The 24,212-nt window shown below is 39.1% G+C and overlaps 1 protein-coding gene across 2 annotated transcripts in view; it reads left to right on the forward strand.

Annotated features, from left to right (window-relative positions):
* The window catches only part of LONRF2 (LON peptidase N-terminal domain and ring finger 2), a 46,622-nt gene extending 23,441 nt beyond the window's left edge, over nt 1–23,181 (forward strand). The window contains exons 3-12 of one of the 2 annotated variants that reach the window (XM_030310396.1): nt 4,532–4,654; nt 6,772–6,930; nt 7,462–7,663; nt 8,311–8,410; nt 8,684–8,798; nt 11,660–11,781; nt 13,493–13,651; nt 16,857–17,019; nt 19,944–20,093; nt 21,681–23,181. In XM_030310396.1, the coding sequence (XP_030166256.1) occupies nt 4,532–4,654; nt 6,772–6,930; nt 7,462–7,663; nt 8,311–8,410; nt 8,684–8,798; nt 11,660–11,781; nt 13,493–13,651; nt 16,857–17,019; nt 19,944–20,093; nt 21,681–21,875 (1,488 nt within the window). In that variant the 3' untranslated portion in view covers nt 21,876–23,181. The remainder of the gene's footprint in view (nt 1–4,531; nt 4,655–6,771; nt 6,931–7,461; nt 7,664–8,310; nt 8,411–8,683; nt 8,799–11,659; nt 11,782–13,492; nt 13,652–16,856; nt 17,020–19,943; nt 20,094–21,680) is intronic. The other variant, XM_030310397.1, reaches the window with a different exon arrangement.
* The last annotated feature ends 1,031 nt before the right edge of the window (nt 23,182–24,212 follow it).

Below are 24,212 nucleotides of genomic sequence, written 5' to 3' on the forward strand. Positions count from 1 at the left end.
AATGAGAAAGAATGAAATCCTGCCATTTGCAACAACATGGATGGAACTGGAGGATATTACGCTAAGTGAAATAAGTCAGTCAGAGAAAGACAGATATCATATGTTTTCACTCATATGTGGAACTTGAGAAACTTAACAGAAGACCATGGGAGAAAGGAAGGGAAAAAATAGTTTCAGAGAGGGAGGCAAACCATAAGAGACTCTTAAATATAGAGAAAAACCCGAGGGTTGATGGGGTGGGGGTTGGGGGAAAGGGGAAAATTGGTGATGGGCATTGAGGAGGGCACTTGTTGGGATGAGCACTGGGTGTTGCATATAAGTGATAAATCATGGGAATCTACCCCCAAAACCAAGAGCACACTGTATATGCTGTATATTAGCCAACTTGACAATAAATTACATTTTTTAAAAATCTCCCAACAAATAAGAGTCCTGGGCCAGATGGCTTCCCAGGGGAGTTCTACCAGACATTTAAAGAAGAGTTAATACTTATTCTTCTCAAACTGTTCCAAAAAAAAAAAAAAAGGAAGGAAAACTTCCAAACTCATTCTACGAAGCCAGCATTACCTTGATTCCAATACCTGGCAAAGGAGAATTACAGGCCAATATCTGTCCCTGATGGACCTGGATGCAAAAATTCTCAACAAGATACTAGCAAATTGAATTCAGCAGTACATTAAAAGAGTTATTCACTATGATCAAGTGGGATTTATGCCTGGGCTGCAGGGATGGCTTAATATTCACAAATCAATCAACATGATACACCACGTTAATAAAAGAAAGGATATGGGGCACCTAGGTGGCTCAGTAGGTTGAGCATTGGACTTTGGCTCAGGTCATGATCTCATGGTTTGTGAGTTTGAGTCCCACATTGGGCTGTCTGCTGACAGCCTGCTTTAGATCCTCTGTCCTCCTCCCCCTCTGCCCCTCCCCTTCTCATGCTCTCTCTCTGAAAAGTAAATGAAAACATTTAAAAAATAAAAGAATAAGAGCCATATGATCCAGTCAATAGATGCAGAAAGACCATTTGACAAAATACAGCACCCATTATTGGTAAAAAGTCTTAACAAAATAGGAATAGATGGAACATACCTCAACATCATAAAGGCCATATAGGAAAGGCCCGTAAATAACATCATACTCAGTGGGGAAAAACTCCTTTCCCTTATGGTCAGGAACAAGACAAGGATGCCCACTTTCAACATTACCATTTAACATAGTCCTGGACGTCCTAGCCTCAGCAATCAGACAACAAAAAGAAAGGGTATACAAATCAAGGAAGAAGGCAAACTTTTACTGTTTGCAGATGACACTGTACCTATGTAGAAAATCTGAAAAACTCCACCAAAAAATTGTTAGAACTGATACATGAATTCAGCAAAATTTTAGAATATAAAATCAATGTGCAGGAATCTGTTGCATTTCTATACACAAATAACAAAACAGAAAAATCAAGGAATTATTCCTATTTACAATTGCACCCAAACCAATAAGATACCTAAGAATAAACCTAATTAAGAGACAAAAGATCTGTACTCCAAAAACTACAGAAGACTTATGAAAGAAATTGAAGAGGACACAAAGAAATGGAAAAGCATTCCATGCTCACGGATTGGAAGAACAAACATTGTTCTAGTTGCTTGTTACCCAAAGCAACCTATGCATTTAATGCAATCAAAATACCACCAGCATTCTTTGCAGAACTAGAACAAACAATACGTTTCTATGTAAAATTTGTATGGAACCAGAAAAGACCCTGAATAGCTAAAGCAATCCTGGAAAAGAAAAAACTGGAGGCATCACAACTCTAGATTTTAAGCTATATGATAAAGCTGTAGTCATCAAGACCATATGGTATTGGCACAAAAACAGACAGATCAATAGAACAGAATAGAAAACCCAAAAATGGACCCACAGCTATATGGTCAAGTAATCATTGACAAAGCAGGAAAGAATATCTAATGGAAAAAAGACAGTCTCTTCAACAAATGGTGCTGGGAAAACTGGACAGCAACATGCAGAAGAATGAAACTGGACCACTTTCTTACACCATACACAAAAATGAATTCAAAATGGATGAAAGACCTAAATGTGAGATAGGAAACCATCAAAATCCTAGAGAACATAGGCAGCAACCTCTTTGACCTTGGCTGGAGCAACTTACTGGACACATCGCCAAAGGAAAAGGGAACAAAAACAAACATGAACTATTGGGACCTCATTAAGATAAAAAAACTTCTGCACAATGAAGGAAACAATAAAACTAAAAGGAAGCCTACAGATTGGGAAAAGATATTTGCAAATGACACATCTGGTAATGGGTTAGTATCCAAAATCAAACTCAACACTCAAAAAACAACCCGGTTAAGAAATGGGCAGAAGACATGAATAGGAACTTTCCCAAAGAAGGCATCCAGATGGCTAACAGACACATGAAAAGATGCTCAACATCACTCATCATCAGGCAAATACAAATCAAAACCACAATGAGGTATCACCTCATACTGGTCAGAATGGCTAAAATTAACAACACAAGAAACAACAGGTGTTGGTGAGGATGCAGAGAAAGGGGAACCCTCTTGTACTGCTGGTAGGAATGCACATTGGTGCAGCCACTCTGGACAACAGTATGGGGGTTCCTCAAAAAACTAAAAATAGACCTACCCTACGATCCAGCAGTTGCACTATTAGGTATTTACCCAAAGGATAAAAAAAATACAGATTCAGAGGAATATATGCACCCAATGTTTATAGCAGCATTATCAACAATAGCCAAACTATGAAGAGAGCCCAAAGGTCCATCAACTGATGAATGGATAAAGAAGATGTGGTATACATCATAAACACACACACACACACACACACACACACACAATGGAATTGTATCCATACATACAGTTGTATACGTACAATGGAATATTACTCAGCCATCAAAAAGATTGAAATCTTGCCATTCGCAACAACATGCATGGAGCTAGAATATATTTTGCTAAGTGAAATAAATCAGAGAATGACAAATACCATATGATTGCACTCGCATGTGGAATTTAAGAAACCAAACAGAACATGTGGTAAGGTAGAGGAAGAGAAGAGAGGGGAACAAACCACAAGAGACTCTGAGAGAACAAACTGAAGGTTTATGGAGGTAGGTGGGTGGGAGATAAGCTAGATGGGTGATGGGTATTAATGAGGGCACTTATGATGAGCACTGAGCGTTGTATATAAGTGATGAATGACTAAATTTACTCCTGAAACCAATATTGCACTATATATTAACTAACTAAAATTTAAATTTTAAAAGTATTCATAAAAATGTGTGGATTTTATTATATATAAATTATATGTCCCTAAAACTGTGGTGGCAAGAATGTATAAGCAAGTATAAGTCTATAGCTGAAGAGAATGAGGAACATTTATGAGATTAGAAAGCTCAGAAAATGTTTGGAATGCAGGTTAATGGATGAAAGAGCAGAGGATGTTATAGTTCAATGGGAGCCAAGTTCACATCATAATATAAACTCCAGGAAGGATTCGATTTAAGCTCTTAGGAAAGGAATAAGAGAGAAGGTTTGCTTGATGGTGCCAGTTCACTCTGCCATGCAGATCAGTAGTGGAGAAAGAAAAGTCCTGGTACCTCACCCCGACTTCCTGCAAAGAATTGCACAAACTGTCTGGGGAAAATTGTGGCTGCCAATGCATGTGACAGATCCTTCCCCCACCCCCCCAAGGAAGCCCCTCTAAATCCTGGTACATGGGGCTCCCAGCATAAGGCCTGGCTTCCCTGTCACACACCTGAAAATAAAATCTCTCAAATAGATCTCTTTTATGTAGACAAAGGACCCAAAAAAGCTTCCATTCAGCAGTGAAGACTATGGAGGACGAGGGTCTGACTCAGCATAAGAGAAAAACAGTTGGAAACAACTTAAGAAAGAAACATCTTTCTTAAATATGAACAAAGAACCAGAGAGTAACAAGAAAAAATAAATAAGAAAAAGACTAAAGATATGTGAACTGATAAATTACAGTATTTACAATGATTTGAGAAAATACTGCAATTACCAAAAAAAAAAATGCTGGTGGAAAATTCTGATCCATATTACACTTTGTTTATTTCTGTTGTAGTATTTTGTAGGCTATGCTTTGTGTTACAGATATTTCTGCTCATGTCTGTCTTACCTCACAAGTCTATATGCTCCATGAAGACAGGAACATGGTTGTGATCTGTGATTGCTGAGTGTATTTAAAGTTGGTAGATAGCCAGTTCTCTCTTAGCATGTACCTTGGAACTGCCTTGGGCTCAAATTCCTAGTCTGGTGACCCCTGTTGGCTGATTGTGGATTGTGTTTATGAGACATTTGGGTTTGCTTGGTTTCCAAGGCAGAAGAGCTAGAGCCAACCTTGATGGGTTTTTGTTTATTCTAGCTAATTTGAAAATTAAATAGTTCTAATGGTTTTTTTCAGATCTCCTTGTATACAAGAATATAATCACACCATTTTTTAAAATGTATATCTTGTTTTTTGATGAATCCAGGGGCATCATGTGAAAGCTCAGGCTCTTTCTGGATTGGGAAGAAGTAAGGAAGTGTTGAAGGAGTTTCTCTACTGCCTTGCTTTAAATCCTGAGTGTAACTCTGTGAAGAAGGAAGCACAGAAGGTGTGATTTTCTTTAAATGACTTTCTTCTTTAAGTCTCATTTATATAGCCCTTGTGTCCATGCTAGTGACTCCCGTCACATAAACAAGAAATATAATTCTGAATATTCATGACAATATGATTAAAGACACACAGGAATAATGATGAGTTTCATGCACTTGATAACTTTCATCCAGGGATAAAGCACAGTGAGATGGCTTTCGTATAGCTCTGTTCTGCTGAAATAATGGCACGTGCTAGTGAGGGAGGATCCATGTGTGAGACTGGAGAGGCAAAGTGAGTTTTCTTAGAGTGGTAATTTCAAGCATTATTGTTTGTATAGGAGCCCTATAAAAGACATTGTGATAATACGCAAAATATACCAGTCTAGCTGCATAGGTTGACTTGGAAGTTTTAGCAAAGCTTCACCAGAACAATGCAGAAATATCTTCTCTCTTATTCAGGTCTTTAACCCAGTCTTCTTAGAAGTCACTGAGTCACACTTACTGTAAAAGAGCCTGTACAATAGTTACAGTCTTAGCAGGTGCAGTGACCAGCAGTTCTTGTTTTTATGTCAGTGTTTCCCTATTTTAACACTATCGCTGACTTCTACCACACATTTACCTTGTAATTTCCACTTTCCAGTCTAGTTTTATTTTTGGCAGCAAGGAATAATGAATCTATTCTTCCTTCTCCATTTTAAAGCACCTTAGATATTTGAGATGGATTTTTATCTTTGTCTCAAGTCTTTCTTTGGCCTGAACATCCTTATAAGGTAGTAAGGGTTCCTCCTTTGGATACATTTAGTGTACCCCAGCATCCAAATCTGACAACTATAGGGGGCACCTTTCACCTTCCCTTGTGTTCATTTCATGAGGCATGTTTATTTTTAGCCTAATACCATCACACCATTGGCTCATAGTTAGACAAAACACCTACATCTTTCTTGTTTGTTTTCAGTGAGAACCTTCTAGCAATATTTTTTTTATCCTTTTATTATGCAGTCTATCGGTCTTCGCTAATGCTGTCAGATCATCACTTACTGGTTTTGGCCGTTGTTTCAACTTGTCAAAATAACATTGAATCTTAACATTGGCTTTTCTAACTATCCCTGCCTGCTTTGTTCCACCTGCACATTTCACAAGAATGTTAAAATGCGTCTCAACTGCTTTTTACAACAGCATCATAGGAAATTCAGCTTGAGCTCAAAATTAAGCAGATGTATAAAGGTCCCAGGACCAGAATCTAGATCTTGTGGTGCTTCTTGTCAGTCTGGTGCTATTTCAGATATGATGTTTTTCCCTGTAGCATTCTGTCTGTGGTAGATGTCTTCTGTCTCACACAGTCCCAAAACAGTGCCTGGTGGTGCCCGTGAAACATGGTATCCTCCCAGGCAGCCTTCTGCTGCTCTAAACCTCAGAGCCAGTGCTGAAGACATTGATGTCCATGCTGAGTGCTGTTTCTTCTTGATACAGCAGTTATGGGTGTGGTGCACTGACCTGTGACAGGAAGAACCATGGAGGACTCTTTATTAGGTTTCAGTCACTGCTTTGTACTTCTCTTAAGCCCTTGGATTTCAGCTGAGTCCATGAGGATTGGCAGGACCATCGAGGGATTGGCAGTTACTTCCCGCTACCACCAAAGGCTGGTCTGTGGCTCTTGAACTAGAATTACAGCCCTTCACCTTGTCTTCCTTTTATAGTTCTTTACTAGGTGTCTCTTCCAGTTCTCTTGTAAGTTGAGCATTCCTCTAGAAATGTCTCAGTCCTGTGGGTGATCACGACTTGGATTTAATTTAGGATCCCTGCAACCTCTAGACCCCACTTTTCTCTCTTAACCCTGAGACTTTAGGGGTGATTTTCTGTAGCAGATGTGTAAGGGCCAGACAGAAATAGTGATGCTCATATTTTGTAGTTGGTTAGACTAAAGTGGAAAGGTACTGCTAGCCAGAATGCTTAAAGCATCGATTATGGTTTCAGAAACTTGAGTTTTAAAACGTTGGCAATTGGAATATGGTAACTATTCTTTTCAATGACTTGGATCAGTTTGCCCCGTAGTTTCCTTTGGATCTTTAAGGCATACTATGTATTTTTCAAAAGTGTTTTAAAATATATTTTTTTCTTCTTGGAAATTTTACAGGTAATGTGTGAGGTGTTGTTCCCAGCTTCAGAAAATGTGCATCAAAATTTAACACCTTCCATCCAAAGCAGAATATTGAACAGCAGGTTGAAGGCTCAGTGTGCCAGTGATATAAACACCCAGCCTCTGGAAGAAGGTGACAATGCAGGGAGTTCTAAGGTACAAAGTGCATGTGTTTGTCAATTTTATCTTGATTAAACTTTATGTAATTCCTTAATTTTCAACGTTTACAAGTTATTCAAACTGTGGTGTTATATTAGTTGGAAGTACTTCTCAAGACAGGTTCTAGCTCCTCAACCTGAGAGTTGAACCTTTTAAAGGAAATTGATGGAAGTAACGAAAACAATGCAAAGAAACATGTAGAAAGAAAGATTTAGGACAGCACACATTGGGAACCCCAAGCATCAGGAGGCCTGAACTTACTTTGGCTTGGAGAAAAGAAAGCAGAGGGATGATTTGAATATATGAAGACTGATATTCAGTTGATCTGTCTCAAGGAGAATTATTCTGTATTTTACTACAGGAAGTGCAAAGCTCATCTTAGAAGTTAATAGATGAAACCAGTCATGAATGAAGAGTACAGTCCTGTTTTTTCCAAAGATGTCTAAGAAAGGCTACTGCATGAATACTGTTTTCTCTTATTTTGTGATTTCTTTAATATTTTGGGTTCTTTTTTTCCTACTTAACCAGAATCCATCTGAGAAATCCGATGTGTTCAGAAATACAAATTCTTCGGTTTTGTATTTTATACTGGGTCTGCACTTTGAGGAGGATAAAGAAGTGTTAGAAAGTATCCTTCCAGGAGCACCCAGCACCAGTTTAAAGAGACAGTTTCCAAATGATATGGAGGATGTGCATGACCTGAATGGTCCTGGGAAAATTCCCAAAAAAGGTCAGTAAACTATTTTATCATGGAGTTGTGTGACTCCAGAGTGATAGAATGTTAGCTAATATTCAATGCATTTTTTAATTTTTTTTTAATTTTTCTTAATCTTTATTTATTTTTGAGAGAGAGAGAGAGAGAGAGAGAAAGAGACAGAGTGCAAGTAGGGGAGGAACAGAGAGAGAGGGAGACACAGAATCCAAAGCAGCCTCCAGGCTCCGAGCTGTTAGCATAGAGCCTGACGCGGGGCTCGAACTCACGAACCGTGAGATCATGACACGAGCCAATGTCAGACACTTAACTGACTGAGCCACCCAGGCACCCCCAATGTTTTCTTTTTTTTAATTTTTACACAGATAGTTTAAAATTAATAATGAAAGGAATATGTCAGCTTTAAGATTATAGAACAATTTGAACGGTTAATCCCACAAGGATTTCATAGTCAAAACGAGGGAAAATTTAGTTATAACTTTAACTTTTATTCAAGTCCACTGTCCAGATAAATTATTGCTGTATATTGTTAATCGGGTTAGGAACTATTCCTTCGTAGCATAATTTGTTACATTGATGTAACACTTTTAGCCAGAGGAAATACAATTATTGCATGCTGGTATCCATATAAGCAGTGTTAATTTTAGCATTTTAAACTTTTTCAGAGGCAGATTCCTCACCTCAAAGGAATATGACCTCTAATGTAGGAGAAGGTCCAGAGCTCTCCATAGATGTAACGGACTTTGAGTGTGCCCTTTGCATGAGGTAGGATGACGTAGAATCTGTGCAACTCTTTGAAATATCCATCCTTCCTGAATTTGATATCATAAACATAATAGGCTTTTCATTATCAGAAAAATTATATATACCTTAGCAATAAGTGATTTCTAAAAATTTGATAAGGAAGCTATAAATGGAAATAGATATAATTGATTTCTACAACAGTAGGGAAATTATCTTAAGGAATTCTTAGAAAATAGATTATTTGAAAATCTCTTCTGGACAATTTTTGGCTAAAAACTCAGATATATTTTCCAGGTTGCTCTTTGAGCCTGTGACTACGCCATGTGGACATACATTTTGCCTAAAATGCCTTGAGCGCTGCCTTGACCATGCCCCGCATTGTCCGTTGTGCAAAGAAAAACTTTCAGAAGTAAGTATTTCTTCTGAAATAAGAAGACTGTTCGGCCCCTCTTCTTACCCCTCAGCAGGTGCTCATTTCTTGGGTTGGCTTTGTTTTGACTACCCATTTATTAAAGAAAGTTGGATTTCTCCAATCAAAGATAGGTCTTTTTCCTATTGGATTTCTCAAAAGATACACAGAGGAAGTTTAGATACAGAACCCATTAAACTTCAGGGAAATTTTCAGGCATGAGTATCGAAAACAGGTAACATAATTGGAGCTCTTACTATGCGTTAATTATTAATAATTGAGATAACATTGCTGAGTCCTTACCCTATGTTAATCATAAAGGGTTGAGGTAACATAATGGCATACTTAATATGTGCCAAGGATTCAGTCCTTTACTTCATCTCAAGGTGAAGTCATATTATAGTACTTAGTTTTTCTTAGGATCGAAGACTTGATCATTTTTGATACTGGGAAATCCCTTTGGTGCCCTGTCAGTTGCATCTTTTGTCTGAAATCAAAGCCAGTAATACATAAGTTTCCATGAAGGGAAGCTGCTTAGTTATGTCTAACTCAAAAATAAACTGTTTAAATCCATACCATAGGTGTGGTAAATACAATAAGCAACACTTAAAAGCTTTTAAAAGCTTTCTGATCAACTTTGCACATCATGACTCTGTCAACTATGTGGACTCTGGTACTTTTGGTGCCACTAACCTTCCACGAAGCAAGTTATTTAACTTCTGGGAGGGCAGTTACCTGTAAAATGATACTACAAATATTTGCCTTAATTACTTCTAGAGATCAAACTCACTAAATGCATTTTAAATACGATCAAGTGTTTTTTTTTTAAAAACAAATATACAGTTAAATTTATTTTTGAACTTGATATGGTATAGGAGATATCATACTTACATGAGTTTTTAAATAATTGTGACTTAGTTTACTGCCAAAACTATAATTGAGACCTTTCTAGAGCATTATCTGTACATAGTTTCTTTTAATTGCATACATCCTGAATCTAAGTTACTCAGGGAGAGCCTGAATAATCATGAATATCATTCATTGTACCATGCACCATGTGTCCTGATGGTGGATGCTTTTTGAGTCTTTGTAGCAGTTTCCTTCAGCTGTTCCTGTGCAGGTCTACTCCACAGTATTTGCTCTCTCTTCTTGCTAACAGTGGGTAGCATCTGGCCCACTGCCTTGTTGTACCCATGCTTGTCTGGACCGGTGGACCTGGAGGCAGCTTTCTTATTCTCAGAGAGTAAGATGCATGTCTTTATGACCACTGTTTGTAACACAGACCCTTCATTCATGTCTGCGTTCAGTGCTATTTGGTTAGGGGGCTGTGTGATGAACCAGTGCATTGAGGTTGGCACTATAATATAAGCTCCTTAGGGACAGAGATGACTTCTGTCTTGTTTTCACTCTACCTCCAGAGACCAGAACGTGTACTAAAGGTTCAGCAAGTCTATGTTGAATCAATGATTAAATGAGTGAATGAATGAATGGCTAAGTGCAAGTTCTGTGTAGGTTGCCGGTGTTCCAGAAATTAGAATATAATAAAACAAACTAAAATAATAATAATTTGATCTTTCTTCAATGCAGAAATACTTTCATGAGGTTAGACTTTTTCACATGCGTTATTATAAACACGAATTGTCAATTATCTGTGTATGTGCCAAACTCTTGGTTGACATAAAGCCAAGTGAAGCAAATTTTATTGTATTACTCTTCAATAAAATGATACCCTAAAAGAACAGTATAAAATACTGATGTCATTAATAATACTAGTTGTGAATTAAGTGAAACTTGTTTCTGCTAGTTACTCCGTTACTGAGGGTCTCAAACACAGTTGTTGTTTCCCAAAGTTGAACTTCTAGTTCTTAGTGGGTTATAGCAACACATGTAGCTTGCTTCATATACTTTGTTTCATGTAGCTTGCAGCCCAGAAATGCAGCAAGTTAACAAAGAAACAATAGGACATTGAAACCTACTGGCCCTGGGGTCCTAGCTGTGCCACTGTCACTCTACACTAGCCCCTTAACCTTTCTGAGACCCATCTTCTGTATTAGTGCATTGTAGATGGTGCCTGTGGGACAGTGCTGTTTTAAGGCCTAACTTAATTTATATGAAGCATCTTCAGCTGGTACCTGATACGTATTCAAATGTTGTTGAAAAAGAACTGTTATTTGCAAATTCATGTGTCTAAGATAAAAGCAGTGCACACACAGACACAGAATGATAGATCTTCAGCTATGTATAACTCTTTCACCCACTGATCCTAGCACATTTTAATTCAGTTTCCACCTATTTTCCTTCATATCCGGCTGTAATTCCTTGGTCTGTCAGTTCCTTTCCCAATCCAAATAAAGTCAACTCTGCTTCTTGCACGTGTCCATATAAATAACAAAGCAGAGCTGGAGAAAAGCCACAAAATTGGTAAGATTGGTTTCAGTTTAAATTCACGATCTTAAATCTTAGACTGAAAACATTAGTACTCATCCTTACTATGCTTCTCTAGTAGCTTGAATTTTCTACTTTCCCGGATGAGTATTTCCTGTTTCTCTTCTTTGACAACATATCTACTCACTTCCTCTCCCCTCCCTGACATTATGATACGTGATTGAGAATACAGAAGCCAACTCACTAATCCTTCCTCTGGGTGAACACCTTCTCCTGCCCTTTTCTCAGAGGGGAGGAACTGCCCTGCCGCTCTCCATATCCCAGACTGGCTGACCTCTAAGCTCTGTATCCCCATCCTTTTGTCTTCCCAAAGACTGCACCCCTCTACCTTGTTGTCGACCTTTCCTACTGGGAGAAGAGTGCTTTGTCCTTTGGAATTAATTGCCATGTGGTATTAATATTGCCTTTTGTTACAGTTGTTGGCAAGCAGAAATTTTAATATAACTAGTCTGGCCGAAGAATTAATATTTCGATATTTGTCAGATGAACTCTCTGATAGAAAGAGAATTTATGATGAAGAAATGACAGAATTGTCAAAGTAAGTCCTCATGTTGTATATACTTGGTCTTGAGTTCAGATTAAAGAAGGAAATCCTTGTTAACTTAATAGCTTTATCTCAGGTGTTTTTTTTTTTTTTTTCCTCCTTGGCAGAGAAATTAGAAATCCCACAAATAGAAAAAAATTAATTACAGAGACTTATAGAAATTTAACTGGGATTATAAGAACTACTTCAAAGGTGTGGCTTCATAAAAAGTATGTAGTTGCTTTTTGTATCTAAATAAGTGGTACTGAATTTTTCAGAATTGAAAGGTACTAAGTATATAGAAATAGAAGGGAGAGTAGGATTACCACTCAAAATAGGCTTGACAGTTGTTTTTATCTTTTAAAGTGAGCAGAGTTCTGTGTTGTAGCAACTTTTAAATATTGAGGTCTTAAAATTCTGCTACTCTTTTTTATTTAGAACTCACTACTTTTGACTACTATGTAGTTTATGCTTTCATCAGAACTTTTTTCTCTTTTTCTTATTTGTTTTTATTGAGGTGTAATTGGCACATAACATTACATTAATTTCAGGTATGTAACATAATGCTTTGATATTTATGTATATTGCAAAATGATCACAGTAAGGCTTAATGTCTATCACTATACATAGTTAATTTTTTTTTCTTGTGGTGAGCACTTTTAAGGTCGATTTTCTTAGCGAATTTCAAATATACAATGCAGTATTATTAACTGTAGTCACAATGCTTTGCATTACATCCCCAGGACTTACTTATTATGCAACTGGAAACTTGTATCTTTGACCCCTTCACCCATTGCCCACCTCCCCTCCCCCCCAACCCAGCCTCTGGCAACCACCAATCTTTTGTCTGTATCTATGAACTTGGTGTTGTTTGTTTGTTTGTTTGTTTGTTTGTTTTTAAGATTCCACATGTATGTGAGGTCTTGTGGTATTCATTTTTCTCTGACATCTGTTTTTCTGTTTAAAATGTTTACTTATTTATTTTGAAAGAGAGAAAGAGGAAGAGAGAGAACCCCAAGCAGGGTCTTTGCTGTCAGTGTAGAGCCTGACATGGGGCTTGATCTCACAAACGATGAGATAGTGACCTGAGCTGAAATCAAGAGTTGGACACTTATTTCACTTATGATGGTGCCCTCAAGGTCATCAGAATTTTTTTTATAGGAGTCATAAGCTATAACTTTTCTAAGAAAACTAATACAATATAGTATGTTCTAGCTCATCAAATTAAGTAAGAAAGGCTTGGCAGGAAGCCTGGTTGGTTGAAAACTTTCTCATGTGGTGGGCTTTCTTTTCCCACTAAAGACTGAGGAAGGGAGTGCCTGGGTGGCTCAGTCAGTTAAGCATCCGACTTCAGTTCAGGTCATGATCTCATGGTTCGTGTGTTTGAGCCCCACTTTGGATTCTGTGCTGACAGCTCAGAGGCTGGAGCTTGCTGCGGATTCTGTGTCTCCCTCTCTCTCTGCCCCTCTCCCACTCATGTTCTCGTTCTCTCTCTCTTTCTCCCCCTCCCTCCTTCTCTCTCTCTCCTTCCCTCTCTCTCAAAAATAAATAAACATTAAGAAAATTTTTACAAATATAATAGAGACAGAAGCAGGCTTCAGGGTTTTATTTTGTAAATGAGAGAATTGAGGTTAGCTAGCTTTTGCTATTTTACAGTGACTAATACTCCCTTCTGTTTCTGACAGCTCCTCCTACTTCTAAGTTAACATTTTTCCTCACCCCACAGTCTGACCAGAGATGTCCCCATCTTTGTGTGTGCCATGGCCTTCCCCACCGTCCCATGTCCACTGCATGTGTTTGAGCCCCGCTATCGGCTTATGATAAGAAGATGCATGGAAACCGGCACCAAACGGTTTGGCATGTGTTTATCTGCTGAACACGCAGGGTAAGAATTGCCAACGTTCAGAGGGTCCTGAATAAATGCATAACCTGTTATTTTTCTTGAAGAACAATTTAAGGTGATGTTGAAAAATTCTGGTGGCTTCCATTACATAACAAAGTATAAATCCAAGGCCATCCATGATGTGATCCCAGCTTTCCTTCTAGCCTCATCTCCTACTTCTTTCTTTCAGACATAATATTTGCTAGTCCATTAGCATATTATTTGCTTTTCTGTAAATATACTTCATATCCATACTTCCATGCTTCTGCCTATAAGTCTTTTGTAGTTCATCATCATACAAACAAATCCAGTCTAACTTTTTAAGATCCAGAAATTTGCTATGTAGGAGCACCTGGGTGGTTTAGTCAGTTGAGTGTCCAACTCTTGATCTCAGCTTAGATCTTGACCTCAGGGTTGTGAGTTCAAGCCCTGCATTGAGCTCTGCATGGGCATGAAGCCTACTTATAGGCAGGTAGTTAGGAGATAGATAGATACATACGTACATACATGCATACTTACATGCATATGTACATACATCTTCCGTGAAACCTCCACCTATACAGCCAGACAAATTTCAGTCTTATAAAAACCCACAGCTCTTAGTTTTGACCTCTCCTCATTTTACATCATTTGTGTAGGGAAGATGTTCCAAATCGACAGGCAGCTCCTTTCCATGGGCTGCTCTGAGGACTCTGGGAAGGAGACTCCCAACAGATGGGAAAGAATCCCATCTGTTGGCTTCCTTATCCCCTAGGACTTTGTCATTACTGCATGGTCATGATGAGGTCTCTACATGTAAGTTCTAGCTGGTAGAAGAGGCACAGGTGCTCTGAAAGGATTTGAAGAAAAGGGGTACTCATCACTATTGTTCATACCTACTGCAAAGGAGGCTGGGAAATGTAGCCCATCCATGTGCCCAGGAAGAAAAGGAGAGTGGATACATAGGACCATCCACTAGCTTCCATAATATATACCTAGGAACAGATCTTTTTAAAGATATGTGTAGCACCTTTATGGAAAAAATTCTACAGCTTTATTGAAAAATATTCAAGAAGGCCTAAATAAACAGAAGTACCATATCCATGGATGGATGCATAGATTCAATGTCATAGTAGAAATGCCAGTTTTACTCAAATTAGTCTCTAAATCTAAAGTAGTTTCAGTCAACATTCCAAGAGGACTTTTTCATGGACTTGTTCAAGCTGACTTTAGAATTATTATGGAAAATCAAAAGACCAAGACCATGATAGTTTTGAGGAAATCAGCTGAGCAAGATGGGAGAACCCTCCCATCTTGTAAACCCTAGTGAGTAGACCATTACAGTATATGGAGATAAGAAACAGATCATTCATATTTGGACCCATATTTAGATATAATTATGTGAGAAAAAGCAAGCCGCTCATTTTTAAAAGGTGCTCAGAAAATTAGTGGGCAGTCCAAATGTGGAAAATAATCTCTTCTCTGCCTTGCACTGTACACACAAAGTAACACATGTTATTTACATTCTCAATGTGAAAAATAACATATAAAAATTTTAAGAGGAAATGTTGGAGACTATAATTAGGAAAAGACCTTTTTTTACACAAGATGCTAAGAGCAGGTAACATAAAGGAAGAGATTAATAAATTTGAATATGTTAAATTCATCAAAATCAGCAAAAGCAAAGTGATAAAACATCCAGAAGTTCTGCTTCCACTGAGGATATAGAACACTAAGAAGTGAATTATTCCATATAAAGTATAGGACATGAGTCTCTTGAACCTTGCTCTGGTGAGCAGAAGTTGCTCAGGGGAAGTGAGGAAAGGTAAGTCTATCCAGGGAGAGAGTAAACAAAAGTGTGGCTCATCTGTGGCAGAGCCTAGGAGAAGGAGACCTGCAGGTGTATAGGAGGAATTCAGCTAGATTTTTGGGACCAAGTTCTAATGGCCTCATGTGGACAAGCACGAGAGTCCAGAAAACCCTGGGAGTTTCAGGCACAAGGGGAGTTTGCATCCACTCACAAATTCTTGTCCACATACAAGACAGGATGGCTCATTGGAGAGACAGGTTCTGCAGCTGAGACGAGCTTTGGAAGAGCTGATATTGGAAGACATTTGTCTGCTGATAGTTGGGGCAGCAAGTCCTCTCTTGAAAGGGATCTTCAGGGCACCTCCATCCATGCCACAGCTATGGATAAGATAGCCCTGTTAGATAAGCAAGAAGAGATCGTTTTATTAGAGATTCAAGTAGAGGTGTCCAGCCTTACAGGCATGTGACTTGGGAACCATCACTCATTGTTAGTTTGAAGGCATGTAGTGAAGTTGTTCATTCACTTTAGAATTGGGTAGCCTTGGGTTCAGATCTCAGGTCTGAATCTTACTGTGGCCTTATAGAAGTTGTTTGATTTTTCTAAGCCTTTTCCAAGCCTTTCTGTTTTTGTGCTTGAATGAGTGCATATTATAAACTGCTCCTAATAGTGCATGACACATAGTAGGCACAATCAGTATCCTCAGGATACAGATGATAGTTCAAAAGGGTGAGAGTGGGTAAGGTCACACAGGAGAGCTTTGGAGTGAAGATGCCATTGTGGGTGGCCCTGGTGTTTAAGGGACATGTGGAGGAGCCAAGCTGTGAAGGGGTGCACTGGTCGGGAGGGCAACTGAGAGCAGCAGTGGGTGTTAGGTCAGTGACAGATCAGTAGAGGATATAAGTAGCAGATGGGGTCATGCCAGAGTCATTTGTGACTTCCACTGGGGTTGTTTCGGTGAAACGGAGGCCTGATGGGGAGGTAGGAGATGGAAGGCAGTGACTGTAGATGACTTCCCATAGTAGTTTGTTGGGGACGATAGAGTTGGCCAGCATCAGTGGAAATGAGAGAGGAGGGAGCAGAATCTGTGAGTAGCGTGGGGGCCCAGGCATACTTTGTGCTCTCTGTACCCCCTGCTGGTGCCCTGGCCAAGGGGACTGAGGATCCTGTCTCTCTCCACCTCTTAGGTCCTTCCAAAGCACTAGCTTATTTCAACTACTGAGGCACAAGGGCCCTTTCCCCTCCAGCTCTCCCTCAGTGGCCTTGCACACCAGTGTGTTTTGCATTTAACAGAAGGAATCATCTGCAGGTATCTCTTAGAGAAAACAAGCTTGCTGGTGCCATGCAGAGACACCATTTGTTTTGTTTGGACCTCCTGCATTTTTAAAATCACGGTTTTTTTTCTCCCGCCTGTCCTGTCAGAATTTCAGAGTACGGCTGCATGCTGGAGATTAAGGATGTCAGAACATTTCCTGATGGGAGTTCAGTTGTGGATGCCATTGGAATTAGTAGGTTCAGAGTTCTAAGCCATCGTCACAGAGATGGCTATAACACAGCCGACATTGAATATCTCGAAGATGAAAAGGTGAGGTTTATTTTCCTGGCGTATGTTTAGAGGGCCATCGAGTCAATACTGTAGACTTGTCCAGGCCATGCAGTCTTGGTTGCAACTCCTCAGCTATGCTCTTATAGCCCAGAAGCAGCCATAGACAATATGTAAACGAGTTGGCATGACTGGTTTCCAATAAAATGCTGCTTACATATGGAGTGAACAGGATTTAATTTGTGAGTAGTAGTCCATCCTGTTCTAGATACTGGTATTAGTTCAGAATGAGATATAAAAAGTAGCATTTAAAAATACCTTCTAAAAGCAGTGTGGAAGTTCCTCAGAAAATTAAAAATAGACCTACCCTATGACCCAGCAATAGCACTGCTAGGAATTTACCCAAGGGATACAGGAGTACTGATGCATAGGGGCACCTGTACCCCAATGTTTATAGCAGCACTCTCAACAATAGCCAAATTATGGAAAGAGCCTAAATGTCCATCAACTGATGAATGGATAAAGAAATTGTATACACAATGGAATACTATGTGGCAATGAGAAAGAATGAAATATGGCCTTTTGTAGTAATGTGGATGGAACTGGAGAGTGTGATGCTAAGTGAAATAAGCCATACCGAGAAAGACAGATACCATATGGTTTCACTCTTATGTGGATCCTGAGAAACTTAACAGAAACCCATGGGGGAGGGGAAGAAAAAAAAAAAAAAAGAGGTTAGAGTGGGAGAGAGCCAAAGCATAAGAGACTCTTAAAAACAACAAACTGAGGGTTGATGGGGGGTGGGAGGGAGGGGAGGGTGGGTGATGGGTATTGAGGAGGGCACCTTTTGGGATGAGCACTGGGTGTTGTATGGAAACCAATTTGACAATAAATTTCATATATTGAAAAAAAAATAAAAAAAACTGATGTCTTTATAAAAAAAATAAAAATAAAAATACCTTCTAAAGCTAAATATAAAAGGTTTGGCTCTCTTACCCCTTAAGAATTATTTATATGCCTAATAGAAATAACAGAACCCATGTTTTGACAAATTAACAAAATGTTTTGAAGGGATTCTCAAAAGATGTGTACAAAGATGTCTCTAGCAGTCTTACTCATTAATGGCCACAAACAAGAAATAGTGCAGATACTCATCAACAGGGGAATGGATAAACAAATTGTAGTACATTTACACAATGGAATACTACTTGGCAATAAAAAGGAAGGAGCTAATGATACACAAAACCATATGAAAGAATCTCTTAGATCTCTCAACGAACACATCTCTCAACATCCTGCTAAGCCGGGGAAGCCAGATGCACAACCACGTGTGCTGTGTGGCTCCATTTATATGCTTCCAAGACCAGGCATCACCTGTCTCTGGTTTTGGAGGGCAGAGACAGGCTGGGGTGAGGGTTTGTAACTGACCAGAGGAGGGTGTAGGGCCATTGTGGGCCATGGAAATGTTCTCTGTCCTGTTCAGGATGGTGATTCCACTGGTGTGTGTGGCTGGCAAAACTCTGAACCAGCCAGTGAGATCTGTGCATTTTCTGTATGTAAATTATCCTGCAACAAAAACATTACAACTGTTTAGAAGGAGGGAATCCTTGGAATTACTGTATCCCTCTTTTGAATTCTGTCCTTCACATTTAGAACCACACCATGGTTCTCACCGTGGCGAGTGAGAGTCTTTAGCTGTCTGACATCACACTGGAAGTCGCTTTGGGGACAGTGCTGTACATTTGTGACGCCCATCAGGAGACCCACACCCACACTGCCAGCACTGCCCCCTTTCCAGCTGCTGTTTCTGGTCATCCTAGGCACAGGGCTATACAGCTCAGAGGAGCCAAGGGCAGCAAGTCAACCCCAGCATCTCAGGAGCAGAGAGTGGGTTTAAAGGATGGGACTGAATGTGATTGTTCTCTGCTGCCTGGGTAACAAATCTGATGGAAGAGTTTACTGACTGTTGTGGATGGCAGTTTTTAGTGGTGTTTGTATTTATTTCAGAACAAGAGCTTACCTAACTACAAATAAAATAATTTTGGTGTTTTTTTTTTTTAAAGAAAACCCTCTACTACATAGGAATATTTGATTTGTATAAATCAAATTGAGAATGGTTGCATGCATTATAATCTAATTCCTCAGTTTACCCTAGTTTTCAGAGATCCTTGAATTTTATAACCAGAAAGGACCTGAATGGTTTATTCCCATTTTGTAGATGAGAAAATTCTACCCTCAGGAGGCTGTGTGACTGGCTCATGAGAATCAGCAGTGAAGCCAGAACAAACCTGGGTCCCTCGGTCCCCAGCCCAAGCTTTTCCCACTCAGGTGTTCCTCAATAGGGGTGGGATATACTTAAAATAGTGACTTGGCTGTGAGATAGGCACCCAGCAGTAAAGCATGATAAATCTAAGGTATCAGGGCTTACTGCTGCTTAAGGCTAATACAGTGATACAGGGTAGCTGTCATGTTTTCTGGAATATAGTTTGGTGATATGGAATATAATTTTTTAAATGTCTCACTCTTTGACTTGGCAATTCTGCTTCTAGGAAACTATCCTGAGGGAATGACAGCCCCTTCTATCACCACCACTGACAAAAAACAAACCACTTTTGTATAAATATTTATATTACTGTGTAATATTAAAGTATTTTATCTTAATGGTGGAGTAAGTTATAGTATATCTGTACATATAGCCATTGAAAATGATTCATAGTAACATGGCATATATGTTTATGTTGTTAAGAGAAAAATCGGGATGTTATGGATAGACAGGATAGGTAGATCTTCACTGTATAAAAAAAGTACAAATTTCTATGTTGAGCATATATCATGTTTATAAAACACTGATGAATTATCTGAATACTAAGTGTCCCAGCTCCACTTACCAAATACGGCAGATGATCACTATATTTCGTGTGCTAATAATGAATTGCTAAAATGGTCATCCCTCTTTCCTTGATCAGGTGGAAGGAACAGAGTATGAAGAACTTACCAGTCTTCATGATTCAGTATATCAGCAGTCAGTTTCCTGGTTTACTTCACTTCAGGATCACATGAAAGAACAAATCTTAAGCCATTTTGGGTTGATGCCGGACAGGGAGTCTGAGCCTCAGGTATACTCTCCTTATTTCTTTTAGAATGCTATTATTATTTCCTGCTATATGTTAAGACACATTATTCTGAAGGAAAATTTGCCCGTGCTGTGCTGTGTACTCCATTGTGATCACTTATGAACGGGAGCAAAACAACCAATGCTTTTTGATTAATAATGTGTGAAGGTCATTTCTATCAAAAATCAGTTTATTCTGACTGGCTGTTGGCTTTGGTACTTTTACTTCTCTCACCCACTGTTTAAATCAGCTGTTTCAATCTTATGACTTAGAGAGTAATAATTTGTGTGTATTGGCATGAACAGTCCATATTTTGCACATACTGTTGCCTTGTGCCTAATCAACAGATGTTGAATAAATGCAGAGAAAATCTAACTCCTGTTAAATTAGGAGTCTTCCTTGCCCTCTATATCCAGTCAGGCTTTCTCTGTGTTCCGCCAGTGTGCTTTCAGTGAACTTGGCTCTGCAAGCAGGGCGTGGCTTCGGGCTGTGAAGCGCTTCTAAGTGTACACTGAATCCTTTCTTCCTCCTCCGGGTGACAGAGCCAGGCAGGGATGGCTTAGGCCTATGACAGAGTATAAAGTTCCTTCTGTACAAACTCACCTGTCTTGTGGAGAAAGCAGTATCCGGGACCAGCTCTCAGCAGGTTTGGGGAAAGATGAAATGTACTTTGTATTTTTCCCATCCACTGTTACACTCTTTTTCTATCTCTGGCCGACTTCTGTCTTTTACCCCCACCTGAGTTATGTCTTTTCCAAACTCAAGACCAGCCTTTAAGCCAAAAACTGCCTCAGTGTTACTCCTAATCTTCCAATAGAAGCTTCCACATCCTAAGCTAAAGTGACTTCAGAGTCCACCCTCTCTAGTTCCCAGTTGGATTCTGTATTCCTTTAGGGGTAGAATTGGAGGAGAATCCAAGATGGGAAGCCGGGCGGCCTAGATATCTTGGTTCTTAATGTAAGGAATACTGAGAACAACTTTATGACTAGCTTTTGCTTAGATCTCAGTCCAGAAGTGTGTGTTGGGTTATGTGAAATATAAGCTATCAGGTAGCAGAATAATTCTTATATATTTAATTCATGATGACTCCAATCTATATATAATTAACAATAATTCATATATAGATGTTTTGTATACATGTGCATATTTATCACACAGATATTGTTAAAAGATTTATAATACTCAGGCTTGTACACCTACTTTTAGCCTTCCTAATATTGAGCTTTCTATAGTATATTTAAAACTTAAAAAATAATAACACAGAACATTGGAAAGTAGAGGTGAAATTTATGGTCCCCTCTTCTGACTGGTATATATGCATAACAAGAGCTTTGAGAGAACAGAAGCAATTAATTCATGGAATTTCCCTATAAAAGATGCTTCTCTTTGCAGGCTTTACGTTTTGTGAATTCTCCCACATTTAAATTTGTAACAGAAAAGTAAACTTTGTATCTCAAGGGTTGAATGGATGGAAAGTAGATCTAAAATAGAAGGTGGCATTTAATCCTTGCCCACGCCTTGTTGGTGAAACAAAGAGAAGAGACTTGCATTTTAGGTGCTGATTTTCCTTCCCTTTCATGTCCCTTGCAGAGTAACCCTAGTGGTCCTGCGTGGTCCTGGTGGATCCTGGCAGTGCTGCCTCTGGAGCGCAAGGCTCAGCTGGCTATTCTTGGCATGATCTCACTGAAAGAACGTCTGCTCGCCATTCGGCGGATATTAGTCATCATTACGCGTAAGATGAATAGTCGGCAGGAGCTGGTTAATAGCAGGGAGAGAAATAATTGATTTTTTTCTCTCTGTCAAGGTTTCTGGAAGCCCTTGTACTTTTATGAGGAGCGCTAGACGTGGACAAGTAGCATCCCATTCATCGTGCTTTGTAAAATGCTTGTTGAGGGTTACAAAACGGAACACTTAGCAAACATTGACTCCTACTCAAATGTTAGAAGTTGGTGTCTGGCGGAACCTGACTGGGTACAAGGTTAGCCTGAAGTTTGCATGGAGCCCACAGTTGGAAACCAACCTAAGAAAATCTCTTTGAAGCAGATGCTTTAATGTGCAGTTCACTGACAGCAGGGAACACCACAGATGGTTGGCAAGTGGTTTAGGTTTTGCGAGAAAGAAGGACTCCCTCCCTGGTAAAGTATCTCACTACACCAGATGGGAACAGCATGCTTTGGTGGCTAGAGAGTAAGAGGGAAACCACATTTTTATCTGGAAGCAGATTTCTCAGAGCACAGGCTAACTGAAAATGCGCTTCGGCTTTGTGTGTCGCTGTGAAGTTGTGTGCGAAATTGAGGGATCGAACTGTTGTCCAGTACAGGAGCCAAAATTAGTCCTCACCCAAGAAGTAGTAGCTACCAGATAGAACTATGTTGTGTGTCCCGTAGTAGTTCAGATATCATACATTGCATGTTGTAATCAGATGAACATCAGAATACACGAAGGTGTACCTTGGATATAGAAAAATCTGACAACAGTATAGTTGATTTGAGGATATATATTTATATGCACTCAATAAAGAGCAAAAGTTCACTAAAACTGTATGTGTATTGGAATGTCAAACATGCAACCAAACTAGTACAAAAACCCCCTTGAAAGCATAAGCCTGTCTCATTAATTTGGTGAACACTAAACATCCACTCATCCATCCACTCATATATGAGGACATTAACGTCTGCTCTGGAATGGGACTCTTATCTCTTCCAGGAAAATATATCAGGACAGTGTGCAAGAAGAGGGGGGGGTGCATATGGGGTGTAAATATTCAGCAATCTAAAAATTGTTTTCCATCCTCAACCTAAAAATTGTCTCTGTGTCTTTTGAAAAGAAGTTTTAAAAGTGATCAGACCCAGTGTTATCTATTACAGAACAATACATTACAACTTCGACCTCTAATGCATATTGGTAGTATTAATTGGAATAACCATGTGAACTAAGATACTGGATCATTAGCACTGGCCTAACGAGCTGGTGCACTGAGTTGGCTTCTTGGGCTGTGCCATGGATGCTCTTAACTAAAAGATGATGAGAACCAGACCGGAGAATAAATCACAGCTTTAAGTTTTGCTTTTTTCATTCAAGGTGTATCATATTTGAGGTTTTTGTTTGTTTGTTTGTTTTTTGGTTTTTTTCCAGGTAATTTATTTTTTTTTCAATAAATGAAATTTGTTGTCAAATTGGTTTCCATACAACACCCAGTGCTCATCCCAAAAGGTGCCCTCCTCAATACCCATCACCCACCCTCCCCTCCCTCCCACCCCCCATCAACCCTCAGTTTGTTCTCAGTTTTATTTAAGAGTCTCTTTGAGTTTTAACAGAATATTTCATAATGTCAGAAGTTGGTTGTTTATCAATCCATCAAACATTTTATTAGAAACTTTATAATTGTATTTTTTTTAATTGTATGGGTTTTCAATAGCTAATGCTCGGTTTCATTATGGGAGTGAGAAAATCCTCTTCTTGTATAACTTAGTCATAAAGAGAAAATGTGAAAGTATTTTCAATCAGATGTTTCTGGTACCTCACTTATTGCAAATCTCATATCTCATCTTGAATATGGTTTAAAGGCAATTTGGCCATGTGATTTCTAAAATATTTTATTGATTCATGTGTTAATGATAGTATTCAACATTTTTAGGCATTGTATCCTAATCTGATCATCTAAAAGAAAGCAAAACTGTATCTAGTATGCCAGAGGACCTTTCTTAGAAATGGCTCCTAAAAATGGGTATGCATTGACCATTTTCTTTTTTTTGGAGGATCTTTCCTACGTTAAAATCATATCATTGCTGTTTCCATTTGGGAGTGTGTAAAATAGCCACAGTGTGATCCTAGTTTCTGCAGGAGCCTTCCTGAAGTTAAGTCTCTGTGCTCGGAGTACCAGGGCTTTTCCTGTCCCCATCACATGCTGTGGCTTTCTCACCCTTACGCCTGAAATGTCATAACTGGCACAGATCTCTGATCGGAATCATTAATTATCGCTTCCTGATTCTGTCTGCCTCTTTCTGAATTGTCACCTTGTTCCTAGTGCTCTTATGTAAAAGACTATTCAAACAAGTAATGATGTAGATAGAACAGCCAAAGTTTTGGTTGTTTTTGTCTTTTGACACCCAAGGGAATGGA

This window comes from Lynx canadensis, chromosome A3 (assembly GCF_007474595.2).
Source record: "Lynx canadensis isolate LIC74 chromosome A3, mLynCan4.pri.v2, whole genome shotgun sequence".
NCBI classification, from domain to species: Eukaryota; Metazoa; Chordata; class Mammalia; order Carnivora; family Felidae; genus Lynx; species Lynx canadensis.